At 41.9% G+C, this 24,463-nt stretch overlaps 1 protein-coding gene across 1 annotated transcript in view; it reads right to left on the bottom strand.

Annotated features, from left to right (window-relative positions):
* Positions 1–1,342: 1,342 nt before the first annotated feature.
* The window catches only part of LOC307127187 (lactase/phlorizin hydrolase-like), a gene marked incomplete at both ends in the record, with an annotated part of 28,968 nt that continues 5,847 nt past the window's right edge, over positions 1,343–24,463 (bottom strand). The window contains 6 exons of the mRNA XM_079818295.1: positions 1,343–1,434; positions 22,872–23,108; positions 23,203–23,426; positions 23,806–23,937; positions 24,031–24,137; positions 24,223–24,425. Coding sequence (XP_079674421.1) covers positions 1,343–1,434; positions 22,872–23,108; positions 23,203–23,426; positions 23,806–23,937; positions 24,031–24,137; positions 24,223–24,425 — 995 coding nt within the window. The remainder of the gene's footprint in view (positions 1,435–22,871; positions 23,109–23,202; positions 23,427–23,805; positions 23,938–24,030; positions 24,138–24,222; positions 24,426–24,463) is intronic.

Below are 24,463 nucleotides of genomic sequence, written 5' to 3' on the forward strand. Positions count from 1 at the left end.
CTTTTATTTTGCAGGAATAATAAATGGCATTAACAAAACATCCAAACCTATAGGTATACCTGACATATAAAATATACACATATATTACTGCATGAACTACATATTGGAACATAGTATTGCACAGGCTACTTAGAACTACTGCCTACATCAGCGCCGTCTTCCTATAAAATAAGCCTTTTGTTTTGCAAAAATGCAATAAACCTTTCATATACAAACTTTCACTCATTTTTATTTTAAAATTTCATACAAACATTCATTTCTGAAAATCTTTTTTATAATGCTGAAAATTTAATCAGATCATGGGGTCTACAATACAATGGCTTCACCCTCAAGTCATCCTAGGTGTATATGACATTCTTCTTTCTTATATTAGTTATATTACAAAAGTCCAGGCTAATCCAAACATTAGAATTGGATTCATAGTTGCTCTGTTTTTGAAGTCCATAAAAAGTGCATCTGAACATCAAATAACTGCTCCACGCGGCTCTGGGGTGTTAATAAAGGCCTTCTGAAGCGAATCGATGCGTTTGTGTAAGAAAAATATCCATATTTAAAACTTCATCAAGTAAACTTTCGACCGACCGCCTTCCCTGTTCAATTTATGGAAAAATTGTTGAAAGTTACCCTGCCGATCGAAAGACTAACAAGACCAGGTACGCTCGTCATGACGTCACGTACGCATCTTGAGTTTCACTTTCAACATTCAACACTTTTCCATGGAATGCGGTCGGTCGAAAGTCATATACACCTAGGATGACTTGGGGGTGAGTAATTTTCATTTTTGGGTGAACTATCCCTTTAAGCTTTTTCAGGACGAAAAATCCCTTATGATGTCGGAAAAGTTCAACTCCCTCAGTGGATCGCTTTCGATTGACGTGCGTCAGATTAAGTCTTTATTGTGCCTTTGTCGATCCCTCGATTTTTTTTTTTTAATTTTCCACTTTATTTTTTATTTCATGCATTTTTACACTTATTCCAAAATAACAACTAAAGGCAGTAACAATTTAAACAATTCATATTATTTTTGAAATAATGTTAAGCTTTTCTTTTTAATAGTCATCTTATTTTCAGCAGTCATCAAGCTTGTACACACTGGTCACAGACATGAAGATGTACCTTTAATTTCCCCAAGCCTATCTCTCACTGGCTGAGTTGTTTATTTACTTTTTAATTAGTCTTCCCATTAACGAGAACGCACACGGAAACAAGAGGTGGGATTTATCTCACAAACCAATCATATCCAATCATAGCGTGATGGAGACATTGCCTTCTCTCACGTGACTTTCCCCCATTCATTCTCAATGTCTCAATGCTGCTGCATTGGACCCGAGATTCAAGGACCTCAAGTGTACACTATACCCAGAGCTGAGAGGGGTGAGGTGTGGGCCTCAGTCAACAACTTACTCAAGGAACCGAGGGTTGTTGCAGGGAAACCTGTGGAAGCAACAACATCAAAGCCACCAAAGAGAAAGTTAGCCCTATTGGCTGCATCCTGTGAAAGGCTGTTTTCTCTTGCTGGTCATATTGTACAGAAGAAGAGACTTTCTTTATCATCTGAAAATGTAAATGAGCTTGTGTTTGTTAGTAACTGGCTTGTTGCAGAGGAGTAAGTAAATGTAAAGTCGGAGGAATTGATAAATACATTTAATTTTGTGTAACAAATTATGCCATAGCTTAGCTTGTTTTTCTATAACAAACTAGACAAAACATTAATATCCTGACAAATAGCTTTGGTTTTATATTTAATTTGATTACATTAATGTTGTTTAAGTTGATATTTACAATAAATATACTTCCGTCAGGACCACTTCGTCAAGTATACTGTTTATTATTGTTGTTGACAATAAAAGCATACAGTTAGCGTTGGCGGTATGGTTCTGTTCTGGGCAAGAACTCTCCACGCCTGTCCATGCACCCATGCCCGGACAGAGCGGGGAGAGCAGCAAGGCAACCCCCAAAACAACCATATGCTGATACCCCCCACCACAACTGAACAATAGAATGGTCAATGCAGGACTTATAATCTATTTATGGGGGGGAAGCATCACCCCAAGCGACCTGCAAAAGCATGTTGCTTTGAGCAGCTAAGCAACTGTGATCGTAAAGGGGGAAGCATACACCCTTTGGAATTATTTTGAATTAATGTTCGCAATTGCATCCGATGAATAGAACGACGTAACAACGATAAAATCAAACAAAACATTGAAGTAGGGAGAGAAAAAGACAATTCATTGCAGAGAACCCTTTACCTAGATTAGACAGATCCCATACATTTTTGAGCATCTAAAATGTCCTTGAGTCCAGGACGAACGTAACGTTCACATGCAACAAAAGATATCAGCTTTCACAGTGTGGAATCGTTGTGACGGAGGCCGCCGATGTAGCTGCTCCAATGCTAAAGGAGTGAGTCGTGTATTGCTCTGGCGAGAGGCCACAGGTTTTGCCGACCAAACGGAGACGAGCTGCAAACCTGGATCTGGACATGGCTTTTTTCTCCTTAGTGACAAATAGAGGTTCATCAGGATGAGCATGAGGACGAAAACTACCGGGACATGGAATAAAAAGGGCAAAAAACTGTATTAGTATGAGCAATGGCAACAGGAATACCTTTACCCTATTTGTCAGACTTTGAATGTTTAAGGAATATGGAGAAAAAAAAAGTTCATCAAAGGTGATATCAGACACGTGAGATCATGAGAGAGGTCAAAATTGTTATTGGGTGTAGTGTATTCACACCCACCCTGAGAAAACCGTAAAAAGCACTGAGGAAAGCGGCTTCTAAAAGTGAATCCACGTAAGGACTGAAGCACCCCTGTCTCAGTTTAACAACCATGTTTTGTTTTTTTTTACGAGAAAGAATGCAGGAGGAAGGATTTTGTCTTTGCCTTTTGGCACTTCTTTTTTGATGCCATCGAGGAGCATACGGATGGATGGATGCCCCAAAATACTGCAGACGGATGGATCCAAGCATCATAGATGAAACTGAATGCCTGAAACCTGACTTTTAAAGGTGGAGGGCTGCATTTCTTGTGCTAAATGACAATGTGTTATATATGAACATACGATAGCAATGTTAACAGGCAAAATAGGACCTGAAAAGGTGGAGCAAAAGGTAAAATATAGAATCCAAGCCGAGTCATACACTTTAAATATAGATTTGGCTAGACCTGATCTCATGTACAGAGAAGCTGCGGAAAGATAAAACTGCAGAGTGATGTTTATTCGAGAACAGTCAGGGCGAATGCTGGACAAGGCAGGCTCGAAGGAGAGGCATCTGGGCACATAGCTTTGAACTCCTGAAATTTAAAATAAGACCGACAGCCAGCTATTTTGTTATTGAGGCCGGGTATGTGATTAGCGCGGAGCATAAAATTTACAGATAATGCATGTCCACTTAAGATGCCTTAAAAAATGTATTAATGAAGGGAAATGTTGAGTGCCCTTTATTAATAATGTGAGCCGTTGCTGCATTGTCGCAGTAAACTAGAATTTGTTTTCTGGACCATTGATTGCCCCGAAGAATGCAGGCTACGACTACAGGATATAATTCTAACAGCGCTGTTGATAGTGTGTTTGTAGGAAGATTCAACAAGTCCTTTGGCCAAGTGCTAGCAAACCAATTATTGTTGAAAAAACCTCAGAATCTGATAGGAGCAGCGGCATTGGTAAAGAACTTGAGGTTGATAGAAGTCTCTACTAAATCGTTATAAAAAAAAAGAAATCCCGTTCCACCCTTCAAATAGAAGAGACCAAAAATGCAGCTCGGATTTGCAACCTGAATCTAATTTGATAAAATCGTGCAATTTCTCGACTGTTTTGAAGTCTAGAAGTCTAGAAATAAGTCTAGAAGTAAGTCTAGAAATAAGTCTAGAAATGATAAAGCAACCTTGCTGAATGATTCGCATCGGGAAATTTAAATGCCCTAACAGAGAGAGTAGTTCTTTCTTTGTGATTGAAATGCTTTTTTTAAAAAAAAGTATAACCTCCCTGATGCAATCAAGTTTATTTAGAGGTAATGAAGCTTGCATGAGATTGCTGTCTAATACAGAGGAATTCGATAGTATTTGATGGCCCCACAGTTTTTTCTTCTGAGAGGGGTATACCTAGCTTATTAAAAGTTTCTTTCAGAATATTAATACATCGCTCAGGTTTAGAATTTGGATAGTCCACGACCAAGAAATCGTCTAACAAATGAAGCACAAAAGGCAGCTTACAGTTATTTCACGAGTTTGCACTTGCATATAATTTATAGAGTAATTTAATGCGTATTTGGCGTGCTGTCCGGGGGGAGGGCTTCGAGCTCGGAATTAGGCTAAGGGTAAGTGGTTTAGAGTAAAAAGTGTGGAGAAGGGGTGGTGGAGGGTTGCTGATAACTGTCAAAAAACGGAAGTAGGACTGCTGCGTATCTATATACACCTCTATTGTTGTTTGACTGAGTGCTCTCCACCTGTGTCAATTATCTGAACGTGCTTCTCCCGAACCTTGTTAATAAAATAATCCAACAGAGCGCTTCCGATAAAGTATCGAAAATACGAGGGCTGCTGCTGCGGCAGCTGAACGTAAGTCTAACAGAGAAAAAAAAATTTTTTTACGCCATTGAACTCCGAAGAGGTACCACTGATAAGGGTGAACCGGCATCATTTTAAAAGTATTGACGATGTCGGCTTTGCCCAGCCAAGTGCCCTTACCAGCTGATTTGAACTGAATGGCATGATCTACTGAAGCATAAAACAACGAAAAATTAGGGAGCGGAATCAAACTGTTAATGCTAGGTACATGAACATTGTCATGAGGAGCTGACAGATCTATTATTAAACGTTTTTTTTCCCAGTATACTTCCTTGTAGCTACTCCTAAAGGATTAATACGAAATACTGAAAAGGGGGAACTATCAAAGGGACCAATCATATACCCTTTCTCTACTTCTTTTGCTAATAATCTATCTACTACTTCAGGCTCTTTGAGAGCTGACTGAAGATTATTAAAAATTAAGTTTTTGGGAGTGTTAACCCAGCCAAGAATCATTGAATAAGTCCAGTTATCAAATAATGCACAAAACAGCGATTGGGATGCTTGCTCAAAGCTTTGTCAAGTTCAGGAGATATAATAATAAGATAATAAAACACCATGGCAGGAGCCAATTTAAATGTTTGTCAGATATGTGTTTGTTTTTATTTTAAAAAAGTATAATATAATAAATATTAGTAGCCTATTACAAATAAGTAAAATATAATTGTAATAAATATAACTAATAAATAAAAATATAAGTATTCTCTTTTTTTAAAAACAACCTTGGATAGTTACAGTAGGTCAGTCTTTAATAGTTTATAAGTCAAAAATCAAAAATGAAAAGATCCCACACACTATCAGTACTTGCATACGTATAAAAAAATGTCCTTTATTGACAACGTTTCGGGCCCATGACCTTCATTAGGCATATACAAGGTCATGGGACCGAAACGTTGTCAATAAAAGATATTTTTATTTTTTTGACATTAGTTTTTTCTCTAATGCACTTATCTATTACCTGCAGATGTGCAAGGGTAATTTATTGATTGTTCCTATGGAGAAAATGAAATGCTATGAAAATTGTTTCAGATTGGGAGTGAGTAAATTATCAGGAAAATTAGTTTTGGAGTTGATTAATCCTTTAAGGTTAATACATTGAAGCACAGATTAAAAGCACATGTATGTTTCCCAAACATTTTCATTAGGTTAAGATTACCGAAGTGAGAATTAACATCTACAGTTAGGTCCATATCTATTTGGACATTTGCCATGATTTCTGTTATTTTGTCTCTGTACTCCAGTACAGAAATTTCATTTGAAGGGAAAAATTATACTGTATATTTTAGTGAATTTCTCTGACATCATACATGTCACAGTCTGGATGTCCTGTTAAGAGAACATTCGGGGCTTTGCAGAGATACCAAATGTTTGGAGGTTCCACCAGGACAACAACAACTTATAATAAAATATGATAATGTTTTAATTATAATTTAAATCTGATTAATTTTCAAATTGTTTGTTATAAACAACATCTCAGGAAAATGTTAAGGGGGTTTCTAATCAAAATATGACTTTCTGTTACAAAACGGCATTGATTTCATAAATGTCCACTGTAGTGGACGCCAGGATTTAAATCATGTTTATCAGGCATTTTGGAGACATTACAAGTGAATAGGGAAAGAAATTGCATATCAATATTCCTATGAAATATAAGATATTATTATGAAAATGTTGCCAATTATTACTCCCATTATTACACTTATTTTTTCATTACATGTTGCACCAAGAACACATTAATATGCAAATTAGATGCATTATACTGAATGGGAAAATCCAAGTATGGCCATTTTACCCACATATTGCATAAAGTAAAATGGTATATATCAATGCATTTCGTTATATCTTTCATAACATAGTTCAGAATCATCTTTAAACAAAGTTTGAAACCTAAAAATTGATTGATGCATTCAAAATAAATACCATTGTTTTTGCCTATACATGCAATTTCATGTCATTTTATTTTGTAAACAACTGAGTCCTGGGGCCCGTTTCAGAAAGGAGGTTAAGTGAAAACTCTGAGTAGGTTAACCCTGAAATAAGGGAAACTCTGGGTTTTCGGTTTCAGAATGGGAGGTATGTCAAACCCGAGAAAGCAGGGTAAGTCAAGCCCGTTTCTGAAAGAGAGGTAACTTATACTCAGAGTCAGTTACCAGGGTAACTTACTCTGTGAACCTAACCTGGTCAGGAGCAGGTTTTCTTTGGTAAACCCAGAGTTTCTTTCGTTCTCCAGCTTTTTAAAGCATCAGCAGTGTTTAATACTTTATTCATTCATTCAAACGCCACAAATGCTTTTCTTACTGAGTATTTTGGTCGTATTTCAAGTATAAATATAAAAATCTAAATCTAAAGTAAGCAAAGTTTACTTAAAACAAATTACATTTTCTGCCATTTGACAAAAATACTAAGTAAGAAAAGCATTCTTTGCAGGAACATTCATTGCTCATATTTTCATCATGAGGACACTGTCAAACTGACAAAAATGGCATGTCCTTTCATACAGGATCCTGACGTTCACTTGATAATCCTCTAGAAGTAACCTAATAATTCGAATTTCCTTTAGGATTTCCAGTGGTTGGACGCATTTATGACACTCATATACCCATCATCACACTTTCTGAAAACGGATTATTGTATGGAATGGAAGGATGCTGCCAGATGGTAGTACGAGATATATGCCATAACCACCACTGGTTAACAGCTGGTATAACAGCTGTTAAATACATTTATTTACATTTTTATAGTCATCTTTATTTCCTACAAATACTTTATTCTTTTTCCTGTTTGGTGTTAATATTCTTCCTCCATCTCCTCTTCATCTGTCAGTGGTGCTGGTGTTTGGCTGGCCTGAGTAGAAGTCAATAATGTCATTCCCCTGATTAATAAATGTAACAGGTGGGATCAGAGAACATTTCATTATGAGAAAAGAGCATAGACCCTTTTCACATTTCTGGGTTTCCGAAGCTGAAGTCGTCATAGTTGGGTTAACTCTTATAGCGGTGAATGAGAGAATACATTAAATATATATATTTTTGTGTCTCCATTTGCTCAAATAGCAAAAGAAAAACTCCACAATAGTGATTTCAAAACTTTCAAAAAGATGGAAAAATTACAGTGAGATTGATAACTGCAGTGAAAAGAGAGAAAGTTGTTAATTTTAACTATCACTCCCATAGACGCTGTATTAGAAACACTCTCACAGCAGCGGTAACTTGATTTTTGTAATTTGATGCAAAAGTAATATAATACAAAGTATTAGTGTTATAAATGTACATACATTAAAAAAAAATACAAAAAACGTTGCAGGATTTACGATATTGATGACCATTAAAACACGTCATCACTGTGAAAAGGGTCTATGTGGGAAAAGCTGCTGCACATTGGACACTGAATGATATTTATTTAATATGTCAAATGTTTGTAAAGTCATTAAACCTACACCCATGAACATTTTATGCTTAAAGCTTTTCCTGATTGAATTATGTTTTTTTAATCTATTTTTTTTAGCTGCAGCCACATTCTTTGTTTGCCTTTTGGATACCATGAAAATTAAACTTAATTAAAATAATTAAGAATTAAACTTGTGTATTGACCCGGAAGTATGCAAACGTCTTTTTGTTGGGTGCTGTTGCCATGGTGAATCGTAATTTCGGAGCTCCATTGATCGTGGCTTTTCATAGTTGGAGTGCATGAGCTTAACTCAGAGTCAGTCTACTCAGAGTTGGTTGAACTACCTCAATTCAGCTGTTCTGAAACCCAAAACTCAGAGTTTCCCATCTCAGAGTAAGTCAACTCAGAGTTCAGGTTTAAACTCAGAGTTGGTTGAACCTCCTTTCTGAAACAGGCCCCTGGTGTCAACTACAGAGGACATATCATAACATGAATAAAATATCATTTTTCAAAAACGTTTTTTTTTTCTTTTTTCATTTGTTTCTTATGCACTAAACAATGTAATGACATGAAAAAATACTCAATTCAAAAAACTTTTTTCTCTGGATCCCAGGAGGATATGAATGAATAAGTTAATAGTTTACTGTACAACCGAAGTGTAAAGGCATCACAAAATTATAAATAATATCCTACCACTGTATTTGAAGGAAGAAAAAGTTAAGATTTGCACGTTTCCTTTTTCAATGACGCGCCGAGTCAGACAATTGTATTTACACTGCAATACATAAGTAGGCCTATCTGTTTCCATTAAAATAGACTAAACATCATATTGTCACATTGCCAGCAAAACTGCATGAATTTGATTTGATTTGAATTGTTTAAAGCTACACTGTGTGATATTTTCCCCCATCTAGTGGTGAAAAGGTATATGACCATCCAGTGAATTTTAGTTTCTGTTCCTCACAATTCCGATTTCGTTTCAACTCCTACGGTGGCCGAATTAATCCAAGATTAACATGGCTTCCAGTTCGACCTCGTCCACATTCGACATGGTGCCTGTGGGATATTCTGTGCGCAGTGGGATGGTTGGAACTCAACTGGCCTAATTATTCGGCTAGAAAGAACTGCAGCTAATCCAGAGTGAACTTTGATGATAGTAATGTTTATTCAGTCATCCAATTGCAAGGCATAAACAGGTTTGCGTGGATATGTACATAAATGTGGTTTCTGTGAGAGAACAAATAAGGATGGTAAATATACATGATAATAACATGACAGAAGATACACAGTTAGGAACTGTATAACTATACTTATAAGTTACATTTGTATAATGTAACCGTAAACCAGAGCTTATTGTACCATATATAGTAGTGGTGTCAACAATAATCGATTCAGCGATGCATCGCAATGCGGGGCATGCACGATTCAGCATCGATGCGGCAAAGTGCCATAATCGATTATGTCACCGTTTATTTTCTGGCCTTGAGTTGGACAATAAAGTTGTGAAGTTTCAATTACTTCCAGGGTCATAACAACAACAATCAAGATGGCTGAGGCCGAGGGAGATGACCGCGATAGACGGGTAATTAAAAACGCACCCAAAGCTTGGAAAGCGGACATCTGGGCACAGCTCGTATATTGCAAATACAGACAAATATTGTACATTGTCACATTTTCCGGTCTTCTCCTCCGAGACCCGTCTGTCTCGTGCTTTGATTTATGATGGGCAGCATATGCTGCAAATGCGACCATGTTCCCCTCTGTCCCAAACACACATGCATATAACTTGTTATATATAAGTAGTTCACATGATAAATGTAAGTTAACATTAAAGTGAATATATGCTTCTAGTTTTAGTCATTTAAACAGGCTTTTGAAGTTTGGGCAAAAACTTCTGGCAGTGTTGTGTTTTTAATTTTTTTAACAGCTCTGGATGTCATGGTGATTGTGAAACACACGGGGCACTTCACTAACGTTACATGATTTCATGGTGATATTTGTTATTTTCCATGTTAATCTGGTCAGTTTTGATCACTGTGGCTTTAAATCAGCGTGAGCAGCGCGGCAAAAATAGACTCGGCGCCGAAACGATCGCGGCACTGCTGCTTCTGCTCCTGTGATGCGCTGCCGTGCCACCACTGTATTTTTGCCGTGCCGAAAAATATGCACTGCTTACGCCCTGCTAACGCGCCTGCCACACTAAAATCAAGCACGTTGGCAATACAACTAACTTCACGAACCATGTTTATCGTTGGCATCCTGAGTTGGCTTCAACAAGAACAACACAAAAAGTCGACACATCCCAGCCAAGAATTGACGAGTCGCTAGTGTCAACGTTACTGTGTGTGTTGCACTGAATATTTTTATTGCTGGGTGCCTGGGTGGTGGTTGTTGTTACAATAGTGTGACTGTAATTACGGATTAATATTTGCACAGGAGTTCATGAAGTGCCCTGTCTTAGAGCTTTTTACTGTGTGTAAAAAAAAAACACTTATGTTCACTGCTGGAAAAAGTTGGCTTAGTTGGTTATTATTGCTCTATATAATTTCAAATGGTTCTAAAGCAGAGAGAAGAGAAACATTTCTCATTCAAAGCACTGAAAGCAGTGATTTATGTTTTCTTTTTCAGGTTTGAAAATGCCATATCCAATACCCTGTACCATTCAATTTTATTTTATTTAATGACATTTATGTCAAAGATACAGGAGAATGATAATACACACATAGCAGCCAATAAAATCTGTTGTTCAATATCTGACTGCTTGTATTGCCTCATGACTGATTAAAAATTTGCCTTGTTGTGTGCAGTAGAATTTTGATGCATCGCAGAATCGAATTGAATCGAATCGTTACCTGGTGAATCGTAATCGAATCGAATTGTGAGGGCAGTGCCAATGCACACCCCTAATATATAGGCGCTAAATGCAGCTGCATTAAAAGGAGCGGAGCTGCCGCTGCTGCTGCTAACAAGCGGTGTCGGATTACAAAAGTGTGTGCGCCGCTTTAACGTTAGCACTGCAGTGCGCTCTGTATAACAATTGTTAATATGCTGATCAGACCTGATACATATTTCCATCAACATACATTACAAACAAATATTTTCTATAAACGAATAAACATTGTTGATAACAAAATAACTGAATGATTATTCAAATAGGTGAGCATTACACTATTGTATGTTGACACAAAAATACTTCTGAGGTGACATCAACTGAATTACGCGATGACACACTCTGAAACACATCTACAATGACAATAACTATTATTACTTACGGAGCCAGGAATAAACAAGCCAGGAAAACTCCGTATAACTCTGTTACTGGGCTGCTGAGATGAAAACTCTCTGCGCATGCACCAGACAAGTCTGAACAAGTTGACGCGCACAGTGTTAAAACCGGTTAAAACGCGAAAGGCGAAGCTTGAATTTACTGGTATGTCCCTCTTTGGCTAGGGGCAACATGGCGACCGTCTCGGTTACGTATGTAACCCTCGTTCCCTGAGGAGGGAACGGAGACGTACGTTAGTGACTAACGAATGGGGGTTTCGCTTAGAAGCCAATTATCTCCGAGAATTCAACAGCGCCCAATGGCAGTGCCAATGCCATGGGCATGCGGAATTTGCATGCGTAACTCTTCCCCACCTCGTGGGTATATAAGGAAGTACGCTGGCAACATCGCATTATGTTACTGCTGCAGGAGCCAAGACTGAACTCCGCGTTCCAGGCAGCACAGCTGACGTGGCAAAGGAAACGTACGTCTCCGTTCCCTCCTCAGGGAACGAGGGTTACATACATACGTTCCCTTTCGTTCAGTCACTACGACGTACGTTAGTGACTAACGAATGGGGGTTCCAATACAACAACGCCACTCAGCTGTCATCCAGTGCCCTGCGTAAGTGTGAGTACCCTGTCGTAAGACTAGTACGGACGAAGGACTCCCACTTATCACAGGATTACCAAGATACACTGGGAAGCATATCCCAGTGAGGGAATGCCAAGATACCTACCCGTAGGGAGGGCTTAAGAACTAACATATGACCCGCTAAGGGCTGCATATGGAAGATCTCTAGGGTACCAGCCGAAGGTGGATTTTTAACCCTAGGGGTGGCAGGGGCTTGCCAAGGGAAAGACACCTGCTCACTGAGGAGGCTTACGGTGGAAATACTCGTGTGGGGGTCGCCGGAGGGAACCATGCACACGGGGCACCTGGCCGGACATGAGGGTCTGGGCTCGAAAGGGCAGACTGAACTGATGTCGGCGTCGACAGTGCTGGAGGAGCTCAGGGCTCTCTGGGAGCTCACCTGAGGAAAATATCACACGTATCCAGTCCGTGGAGTGGAGTGGCGAGCAAGCGAAGACACCTAGAGCCTGGTCCATTACCGGCCCCTCGGGGGGGCGAGTACATAGTCGGACACTGGCTCCACTCGGAGATTGTAGAATCTGGCGAATGTGTTGGGTGTCGCCCAGCCTGCAGCTCTGCAGATGTCTGTTAGCGAGGCGCCATGCACTAGAGCCCAAGAGGAGGCCACACTCCGGGTGGAGTGTGCCCTCACACCAAGGGGACATGGTCGACCTTGCTGTTGGTAAGCCAAAACAATGGTGTCCACTATCCAGTGAGACAACCTCTGCTTTGAGAGAGCATTTCCCTTCCGCTCTCCACCATAACAGACAAAGAGCTGGTCTGAGGTCCTGAAACATCGCGTACTGTCTACATAGGCGCGGAGAGCGCGTACTGGACAGAGCAATGCCAAGGCTGGGTCTGCCTCCTCCAAAGTCAGCGCTTGCAGGTTCACCACCTGATCTCGGAACGGAGTGGTGGGAACCTTGGGCACATATCCGGATCAGGATCACGTGAGAGTTAGCCGGCCCGAACTCAAGGCACGCTTCGTCAACCGAAAATGCTTGCAAGTCCCCGACCCTCTTAAGCGAGGCCAATGCGGTCAGCAGAGCCATCTTCATAGACAAGAACTTAATCTCAAGCCGACCGCAAAGGCTCAAAGGGAGGCCTCTGCAGAGCACTTAAGACTACTGAGAGGTCCCAAGAGGGAACGAGAGGAGAGTGAGGAGGATTCAGTCTCCTCGCCCCCCTCAGGAACCTGATGATCAGGTCGTGCTGACTTACCTTTTTGTCTCCCAGGAGATCGTGGTAGGCAGATATTGCGGCCACATACACTTTAAGGGTGGAAGGAGACAGCCTTCGCTCCACCCCCTCCTGGAGAAACGATAGCACGGACCCGATCGGGCATTTCCAGGGGTCTTCTTGGCGGGAAGAACACCATGTGACGAAGAGGTTCCACTTCAACGCATAGAGACGTCGCGAAGACTCAGCTCTAGCGGAAGTGATGGTAGCAACCACCGCAGGTGGAAGACTACTCAAACCTGCCGCGTCCCGTCCAGAAGCCACACGTGGAGCTTCCAGAACGCTGGACGCGGGTGCCAAAAGGTGCCCCGTCTCTGAGTGAGGAGGTCCGGTCTCAGAGGAATAGGCCAGGGAGGGGCTGTCGCAAGGAGTAGAAGTTCTGGAAACCAGGTCTGGCCGTGCCAATACGGGGCGACCAACATGACCTGCTCCTTGTCCTCCCTGATCTTGCACAGTACCCGTGCAAGGAGGCTCACTGGGGGAAATGCATACTTGCGTAGCCCTGGCGGCCAGTTGTGCGCCAGTGCATCCGTGCCAAGGGTGCCCTTGGTCAGGGAATAATACAGGGAGCAATGGGAAGAGTCCTGGGAGGCAAACAGATCTACCTGTGCGTCGCCGAACCGTTCCCATATCAGCTGGACCGTCTGGGGGTGGAGTCTCCACTCTCCGGGGAAAGGCTGAATCCGTGAGAGCTCGTCGGCTGCACGGTTCAGGTCTCCCGGGATGTGGACAGCACGAAGGGACCTCAGGCGCTTCTGACTCCACAAAACGAGATGGCGGGCGAGTTGAGACATACGGCGGGAGCGTAGACCGCCCTGGTGGTTGATGTACGCTACTACGGCCGTGTTGTCTGTCCTGACTAGAACATGTTGACCCCTCAGCAACGCTCGGAAGCGGTGCAGGGCGAACCGTACTGCCAGTAACTCGAGGCAATTGACATGCAGAAGGCGCTGGGGTCCTATCCAGGAGCCCGCGGCTGCTTGTCCATTGCACATGGCACCCCAGCCCGTGGATGATGCATCTGTTGATACAACAACATGCCTGGAAACTCGTTCTAAGGACACTCCGGTCCGTAGAAAGCTGAGGTTCGACCACGGGGGATGAGAGTCTGTAAGCAGGCCCGAGTCACTTGTACTCGGAGCGTGCCTGACCGCCATGCCCATCTCGGGACTCGATCGCGTAGCCAGTGCTGAAGCGGTCTCATATGAAGCAATCCGAGCGGCGTCACCGCGGCTGCAGATGCCATATGCCCCAGGAGCCTCTGAAATAGTTTCAGTGGAACCGCACTCTTGCCCTCGATTTGACGAAGGGAAGTCAGCAGAGACTGCGCGCGCTCGTTCGAAAGCTGCGCGCACATGGCGATAGAGTCGATATCCATACCGAGAAAAGAGATCCTCTGCGCGGGACAAAGTTTGCTCTTCTCCCAGTTGACCCGAAGGCCCAGACGGGCTAGGTGATGGAGCACCAAATCTCTGTGTCCGCAAACCTGCTCTCGAGAGTGACCCAGTATGAGCCAGTCGTCGAGGTAGTTCAGGATGCGAACCCCGTGCTGCCGAAGGGGCGCAAGGGCTGCCTCGGCAATCTTCGTAAAGATGCGAGGGGACAGAGATAGCCCGAATGGTAGAACTGCGTACTGATATGCCCGCCCCTCGAAAGCAAACCGTAGGAACGGTCTGTGTCGAGGTAGAATGGAGACATGGAAGTAGGCGTCCTTCAGGTCGATCGCTGCAAACCAATCGTCTGGACGAACGCATTCGAAAAGGCGTTTCGCTGTCAACATCTTGAACGGAAACCGGTGAAGGTAACGGTTCAAGACGCGCAGGTCCAGGATCGGTCGTAGCCCACCGGTCTTTTTGGGTACAATGAAGTACGGGCTGTAAAACCCGGAATTCATCTCGGCTGGAGGGACAGGTTCGATCGCACCCTTCGCCAGTAGGGTGGCAATCTCCGCTCGCATGACGGGGGCATTGGCCCCGATCATAGTGGAACGGACTCCCCGGAAGCAGGGAGGAACCTGCGCGAACTGAATCGCGTAGCCGCGCGACCCAGCGGGACAGCCCTGGAAGCTGAATCCAGACTCCCAGAAACTGTGCCAGCGGGGTCATACGGAGTACAGACGTACCCGGTGTGGGCTTGCAGCGATGCAGCGTCACCGGCCCGGACATGGGAGGCTGAGGGGCGTCCCGGTGCGGGGGCACGGTTGACTGCTGCGTCCTGACAGAGGAGACCAGGGAAGGACGCACGTTCCCCTGGGGTCTGCTCTGCCAGGAGGCTGGCGACAGAGTGGGATGCGAGTGGCGGGACCCGTGGGTGGCGTGCACCGTCATCACCGGACTCTGTGGGCTCAGGGATGGGAGTGTTAATTCTTTCTTTGACCAAATTAGGGTGCTGCTGACCCGTGGGCCAGCAGTTGAACAAAGGATTCTCCCCCGGCCCTCCACCGGGGGAAGGAGTGATCCTGCTACCATCTCCTGGAAAGAATACTCCATCCCTGAGCCATCCGTCTCAGGAACGCCGCTTGGCCTGGCGTTTAGCGGGGCGCGGGCGGGCTGAGCGGATTGTGACGCCTTCCTTCGGCGACCTCTGCCACCCGGCCCGGGTGAAGGCTGCTGCTTGGGCCGGGCGGGAGGGGCGGGAGCCTTAGGAGGGCGTCCTCGGCGTGGAGCAGACTGAGGCGACTGTGCCGGCGGCTGGGTGGAGGCAGCTGCTGGCCGCCGGGGCAGTACATGTTTTATAGCCTCAGTCTGCTTCTGGGCGATTGAGAACTGTTGGGCAAAGTCCTCAACCGCCCCGCCGAAGAGGCCGGCCTGGGATATGGGGGCATCGAGGAACCGGGTCCGCTCGGTGTCCCGCATATCAGCCAGGTTCAGCCATAAGTGACGCTCCTGGACCACGTTTGTGGACATCACTTGACCCAGGGAGCGTGCGGTCACCTTCGTCGCCCGGAGAGCGAGGTCGGTGGCGGCACGCAGCTCATTTAAGAGCCCCGGATCAACTCCACCCTCGTGCATGTCCTTGAGGATCCTTGCCTGGTAGACCTGAAGGATCGTCATGGCATGCAAAGAAGCAGCAGCCTGCCCCGCGGCTCTGTGCGATTTCGCCACCAAGGTTGATGTGAATCGACAGGCTTTGGAGGGGTGCTTAGGATCACCGCGCCAGGTTGAAGCGCTCTGAGGACACCGTTGCATCTCAACAGAATGTTCAACTGGGGGGACCCCAGTGTACCCATTGACCGCCGCCCCATCGAGGACGGAGAAGGCGGAGGAAGTCGCCGAACGGTCACGGGAAGACAACGGGGACTTCCAGGACCGCGCGAGTTCCTCATGAAGCTCGGGAAAGAAAGGCATTGGGGGCGGGGACTGACGGTTGTCAGCGCGCGCTCCCAAAAACCAATCATCGAGCCTGGAGCGTTCGGGACAGGGCGGAGGGTTCCACTCTATCCCTAAGCTCGCGGCCGAGACAACATGGCTGTCAGCTCTGGGTCCGACTCGGGCAATGCTGGAGCGCCCGAAGGCGGCAGCACAGCCGAGTCATCATCCTCAGAGGACTCAAGCCCACCTTGTGATGCGGTGACCGACATCGCATCTTCCTCCGGAGCGCCAAACGAGATGCGCGGGGGGGCAGGAGCCGGCCCCGCGATCTGCGTCTGGACACTCGCAGGTTGCAGTGTGCAAGACGGGGGTGTGGCCCGAGGCATGAGCGTCGGGGCTTTGTTCCACACCGTAACCGTCAGGTCACCCTGACCACCAGCCGAAGTACTGGGCCTCTGGGACTCAGTAGATCGGGGTGTGGTAGAGGGGACTCTCACTTCATTACGAAGGTCATGGAGTCTTGACCGCAACACCGCGATGGTCATGTTCCCGCAGTGGGAACATGACTCATCCACAAACACTGCCTGGGCATGCTGAAAGCCCAAACATACCAGACAGTGTTTGTGCCCATTAGAAGAAGATAACAACCGGCCACACCCAGAAGTACACTGACGAGACATCCAGAAAAGGACGCGTCACGTGTAAGCTCTTTTGTGAGAGGAAGCTTCGCAGAGAACGCCGAAGCGCCCAGGGACCACACACCAGCTGTCTAGCGGACCACTGCGCAGATCAGCAGGCAGGCAGTATGATGATCACTGGAACGCGCCGTAACACCAACGTCTCTGGAAAGCTGCTCGTCTCGAAGGCTTGTCGAAGACTCAGATCAGGCTTGAAGGAGTGAAGAGATACTCTTGGCTCCAAAGCAGAAACATAATGCGATGTTGCCAGCGTACTTCCTTATATACCCACGAGGTGGGGCGGAGTTACGCATGCAAATTCCGCATGCCCATGGCATTGGCACTGCCATTGGGCGCTGTTGAATTCTCGGCGGTAATTGGCTTCTAAGCGAAACCCCCATTCGTTAGTCACTAACGTACGTCGTAGTGACTGAACGAAAGGGAACATCGTTAGATCCCATTACCTTATGTATTTTCAATAAACTTACGAGAATACTTTATTACTTGAAAGAAGTAAATATACATTAATGAGCACATATATTTTTGAAAGAACTAAGTGTTTTTAGCTAAGAATAGACTAAAAAAGTTACACAGTGTAGCTTTAAAATGAACTAAATATTTTGAATTAAAATACCATTTGGCCCGTGGAAATGAATGAATCTATTTTATTCTAAACAAATTATCTGAGAAGTATTTTATACAATTTTGCTTTCATTGATATTTTGATATATTTATTCTAAAACATTAAAAGGATATTGCATGATTTTCAGCAATGTACTGTTTAAGGCACAAATGGCATTTATAGTCCGTATCTAATATTTGTCAATGTCCTGTACCTTCGACAGTGTTAAACATGGTGTCACGTGGATGGGAATATGCAAGGAAATGATATGCAGATGAGGTTATGCATAGTAAAACTAGGCATTGTAAGCTCCATATATGGTGATTTCAGGGAGGAGGCAGGGTGGAGATGCACGTTTGCACAATCTTCTGCTGGCTGTGATTTATAAAGGGATTTTTGCGCAGGTTCTGGCGTACACATTGTTTTATAAATCTGACTTTTTTTTTTGTTTATGCAAAATCTAGCTTTTGTGAGTACATACACTTTTAGGATGAAATCTACGGAAAGTTTTATAAATGAGGCCCCTGGTCTGTGATTCTCATCTTGATGTGAGTGTATGGTTAGTTAATAATGAGTTAATTATGATGTACCCCCTCAAGTAAACACTGCATGAAAAGTGGGATTTTCGTCAGTATGTGGCACTGTAGATTGCCGTGGAACTTCAGGTTTACGACTGTGCACGGCAATTTGCAGGCAACACCGAAAACTGCCGTAAATTGTCGGAAATTGACGTGGGCCTTGCTTGGCAGTTGTCCCCCCATGACCCCCCCTCCCCTTAATTCTAGGGGAGGCTTTAACATGTAAATGAACATGCTGTGAGCTACACAAATGCAAATCAGAGTAGCAGCAGGGGGAGTTTTATCTAGGTTCTGAATTTTTTTAACTAAAACAAGTTTAAAGTTTAAGTTAAAATGTTAACTTAAATTTAAGTTAAATGTACTCGTTTTAGTTCACATTACTAAATTTTTAGGGCAACCAGTTTGCTCCAATTTTTTAAGTAGATTCAACTTGTCCGGGCTCACAGTGTAGATTAATTACTCTGTATGTCATTAGCAATAACCAATGTTATATAAAAAAAAAAAAAAAAAAAAATACAGGACAGCAGTTCATGTCTTCAACCTTTAGAGAGGTTATGTGATGCAACAAGACAATGAACCAAAGCACACAAATAAATCAAGTAAAGCATACAGTTTACATACCAAAATTAATTTTTCCACCCTGCACTGTGAATGATTTTTTAAATGGCTTATGATTATAAATGTGAAAAGTATAAGTTTGTGTGTTTATAGTTAAGTCAGATTGTGTTTTTCTGTAATTGTCATTTAAATTGAGCTCACACCACATTTTATGAATTATCAATGCAGATTTTCAAGAGGTGGTTTCCTGGACAGGGTTTAAATTATGCCAAGAGTAGGCCTAATCTAGTAAATCGCGAGTTAAAAAATTGTTGCCTGGAACAAAGATTAAGCACAGATTACTAACACCTGGACTATGAGTCCTGAACTAAAATAAACTGGATTCATTTACAGTTTTATCTAATTGCTTACACACAATTTCTGAAAATATGGCTCCATTTCTTGTAACTCTACACACAAAACACACAACATGCAAAACATCAGACATCGCTTGCAAAAGCAACACTTTGTGCAAAACTATTTTAACTCTTCCAAAAATGTTGTTTTTGCATATATCTAACTACACACAAATATGCACAACTGAGGAATTTACAGTTGATCTGAAATCACCTGAACTGAATCAACACTGAAGTCACTCGAGCAGAATATTGACACTATATTGGCTTGTTAGAGCCGGTTTACAGCAGAATTTGTTTTGAACTTGTTACTGAAGCTGCTATGAAACAATATATTTTGTTGTATGCATATTCTTTCTTTCTCAAACCTTAGTTTTGATTTCTAAGTGATCAATTTATGTATAAGTGTTTTCACACATGATCATTGGCTGTATGGGTCCTCAGTAAATTAATGTGGCATTTAAATGGTAAAAGTTATTCTTGTCTCTATAACTTATGGCTTCCTAAAGACACGTTTATGGGTAAATAAAATATTAATAATATAAATAAAATGTATATCAAAACATATTTTAAATATAATGAAGTCATTTTATTATAGCACTCATCAGATGTTCCTGGAAACAAAACAGAGACAGAACAGTATAAACAAACTATACAACAAAATAAACACCAAATTACAAAAACATTATTATGTGAAAGTGAATAAAGGTGTGTGTGTGTGTGTGTGTGTGTGTGTGTGTGTGTGTGTGTGTGTGTGTGTGTGTGTGTGTGTGTGTGTGTGTGTGTGTTTCAGTTATAAATATGTGCTGTGTAAATTAGCCTATATATACTTTTAGAAATTATATATAGCCTAACTTTAAAAAACAAACAATAACCCATATAGATAAATTATAATAATTGTATAATATTAAGCATTTACTTAATATACATTGTAACATTAGGCTACTTTACTCTAGCACAGTAGTCAGTTAAGCAATTAATTAATATCTTACATTAATATGTATGTAGCCTAGGCTACATCTAAAGGCAAGTCTGCTTTAAAAAAAATATATATTACACTTCGAAATGTACAGAATGTGCACGTTAAGAAACACGTTCAAATGTGTCTTCTTAACATGTTAAAAACTGTGCGTCGACTGTGCGTGTATGCCTGTTACACGACCAGAATGTGCGTGTCTACACATACAAATGAAACACGTAAAAAATTGCTGCGTTGACACGGAAAACAGTGCGTGTTGAAACCATAGACCGTAAAAAACAAGTCATAAGTCACGCGTTTCGTATAAAGAGATTTGGCCCCGGGCGCGTTCCATAGTAGAGCCCTAGTCCAATGACGTGCGAGGTCATGGCCATGACGCGTAGAAGACGAGCTTTAAACTTTTTTTTTTTTTTATATTTCCTATGTTTTTTGCTGCTTTCCTTTTTCGTGATCAACTATGACAGGACGCCGTCTTCAACTCTGCATGGACGCGACCAACTTTTTCGACTCATTTTCAGGAGGCTGTCTTCGTCTTCACAACTCTGAGGCAAACTGCAGGCGCTATGAACAAGGGCATGGGTAATGTAACGTTACGATTTAAAGAATATGCTTTTATTCAGCTGTATAAGGAAATGGATGCGTTAATAGATCCAAGCTTAAAACTGCACATTTTGTTTACACAGACTATCCTCGCCTCATAACGAAGCCGTGAGCTTTTATCTGCTTGGAGCGATTTCCGTGAGTCCAGATTTAACCGCTGATCACGACGAAATTGTGTGTAAGTAACTTCTAATGTGTTTCTCATTCCTTGTTTAATTTTACCGTGACTGTTTTTATTAATACCAGTCTCATGTAATTGTTTTCCAGCTGCCTGTAAGACGTATTATGAATCGACACGCCGCAGCTTCAGATACAAACAACCTGAACTTGCATAGCAGGCGGAAACTGCGAAGTTTAGCTCGGAGTCGATCAAGAAGAAAAAGGGTAAGATTTATTATATTAGATCCGTTTTTTGTCAATGTGAGTATTTTTCAGGTTGCTTATTGTCTTTATGGATTGTATTACAGTTGCTGGAAGCGAGAGTGTGCTGGATGAGGTGGACATTTGGAAGTCCGCGACCATTGAACTCATATCTGACGAGGAAGACGGCTTTGTTGACGGGGTGTCTGGATGGATTGTGCGGCCACCGCCCTCTCGCAGCCTGGAGCACGCCGAACTTTACATTACATTACGAGACATTACTGCTGCACTGTACATAGTTGTGTGTTTAACAATAAAGCTCTTTCTTTGAATAAACAGCTGTGTTTTATAAATGAAGCCCTTTCTTTGAATGAACAGCTGTATGCTTATAAATGAAGCTCTTTCTTTGAATAAACGGCATGGTCCGTATAATTTTCCCATATATTCTTTGATGGTATGAATACTTCATAGCACAATAACATTAATATAAAACAAACACAAGACATGAGCTGATGTTAGTCTATGGTTAGTTAATGATGAGTTATTAATGATGTTTCCCCTTATAGTAATGTCATGACACAATGATGCACTTACAAATCATCAACTAATATGTGCTACATCAATTAATAAACATACACTAAGAGTGCCATCCTTATTCCTTTACACCACCAGTACAAAAAACAAAGATAAAAATGATTTGTAGTTCTTTTATTTGTATTTATTTAATTAAACAAATATGGACTCAAAAGAAAGCCCAAACATACCTGTAAAGACACATTTACATGTAAAATAGGACACGTCCATAAGCTAGTCAAATCATATACATTTAAACAACAGCAAAAATGTATTTACTTTACATAACTTCCTGACAAAACCCCAATACAACATACGTACAAACGTCTTTAATTATTCAGTTTACCAAAGCAATCAACATTAATTAGATTAAATGACAGCATTACCGTAGCAACACAACTAACATGCCGAGCGAGAGCCACAAATGAGCGTCCCACCAGAAACAAACCCTACTGAAGTCCCAGGAAGAAAAGTAGCTGACTTAACATTAATGAACAATAAAAATCAGAAAAGGTGATGTAGTTACATTGTACTTACTTAAATAATTACTGAGTAATATTAATTAACTACATGTACTTACTATAGAGTTAGGGTTTGGTTTAGGGTTAGTTACTTGTAATTATGCATAACTTACTGTTATTACTATATTAAGTAAATGTAGTAACATATTAACTACTTCCCCTTAAAATAAAGATATACCCGGATCTGTGTATTTAATGGCTAAATAATCAAGGATAATTAAGGATAGCTCATCATGGGTTCATGATTAGTTCATATCTGTAGTTCATATCTTCACTAATCATGAGTTATTTCAGGTATTTATACATTATTATTCATGTACCTTTATTGTTACGTGTTACCATTAATATTTTATTACGTTAATAATTCGTTTTCTTCAGTTTTATGAATTATATATAGCACTATACAATACTTGTAAAGCACATATTATGTTCAGAAATTGTGTTTTATCAAGGTCAATTTGTTCCTCTACTAGTTTTTTATTTCTTGTACCAGCTCTTCACCAGGATTTCGTGGAGGAGTATTCCCTGTAAACCAGAAAAGACTCAGTTAGATGGATGGATGGGTGGATGGATGGATGATGGATGGATAGATACATTTATTTTACCTTCAGGTTCAAGATTCTGACATTCATTGGGACTTTCTCCTGGGCTAATGAAGCCATTGCAGGTAACTATTTTAGCATAGCTCCAGACAGATTCCTTAGGAATACGTGGTAAAGTGGGATCTGATCGATTTACATAGAAAAAGCCAAATCTTTCTTCAAAACCAGCCCCCCATTCCACATTGTCCATTAGAGACCAAGCAGTGTAGCCACGAACGTCCACACCATCCAGCAAATACGCTTAGGAATAAAATGAAAACAATCAATAATACTAATAAAGCACGAAAAAGCTTCACAGAAATCTATGTAATTCTACCCTTCTCGATCTTTTTACCTTTCAGGGCCTCATTGATGTAGGTATTATAGTAGTGGATACGGTGGACATCATTCAGAGCAATTGGCCCTCGTTCTGATACACCATTCTCTGTAATGTAAACAGGAGGGTCTCCATATTCATCTTTAATAAACTTCAGAATTTTTCGGAATCCCGCAGGATTTACTTTCAACCAGAAGGATCCAGATTCCAGCCATGTACGATCTGATACAACTCCTACACCCCTGGAATAGATGGCAACATCATTTATTTACAAAAAGAAACTCTTTACAAAAAGTTGGAAATATAAGTATGTCAATACTTTATCTGCATGCATGTATACAGTATATAGGAAAATTCAACTGTGTGATTGTATCTATACAAAATGTAAACTATATTATTGCACAGCACTAATCTTCTAAATGTGATTATAACGCATGAAGATATTAAGATATTATATTCATTAACACCATGATTTTCTGTAAAGCTGCTTTGAAACAATGTGTATTGTGAAAGCGCTATACAACAAAATATAACTTGACATACATAATAAATATTGATAGAGGTGTCAAACAAATTGGAGCTGAAACAGAATGACTATGTGGAATAAAACTAAAGGGCTACCTGTCTGCATCATAGTCCTCGAAGTCTTTGTAGTCCAAGTAATGGGTTAAGACAGAGGTGTAGTGGTTGAATCCAAAATAATCATGAGTACCCTTAATCCTCGCAACTTCTGCAGGGGTAAATTCCGGAAGCCTGATAGATGTGAAATGTAAACGCATTTTAGGCACTGACACTTTTGAATACGAAGCTTTAAATTCCTCACACACAAGATAACATTTGAATTACCTCGATTGAGGTCGGCCAGCCGCTAAACTTCTCTCTCGTATTCTGTCTTTCATTATATTGCTGTAATCTCCATTGAACACAGGATGAGCAAACCAACCCAGCATGAACTGTTTCAAGAAGAGGTGTGGATTCTTGTTTATTTTTATTGTTATCGTTACACACTGTTCATATGATTAAACCACAAATCTGTACCTGGAGATAACGCACGGCAGCATCCACATCTTCCTGCTTGTATGGGTTTCTTGGTTGTGCCCAGTCAGAGTTTAGAGTGATGCTGATAAGGCCACCTTGTTTTGCACGATACTTGTCATTATACAGATGCCAGGCCTCAGCATGAGCCTTGATGAGGTTGTGTGCCACAACATATGGGGCAGTGGCCGGTCTGGAATTTATACCTGGACACAGATAGACCATCAATAATCTTATTTTCCAT

The sequence above is a fragment of the Gobio gobio genome (genome assembly GCF_949357685.1).
Source record: "Gobio gobio genome assembly, chromosome: 5".
NCBI classification, from domain to species: Eukaryota; Metazoa; Chordata; class Actinopteri; order Cypriniformes; family Gobionidae; genus Gobio; species Gobio gobio.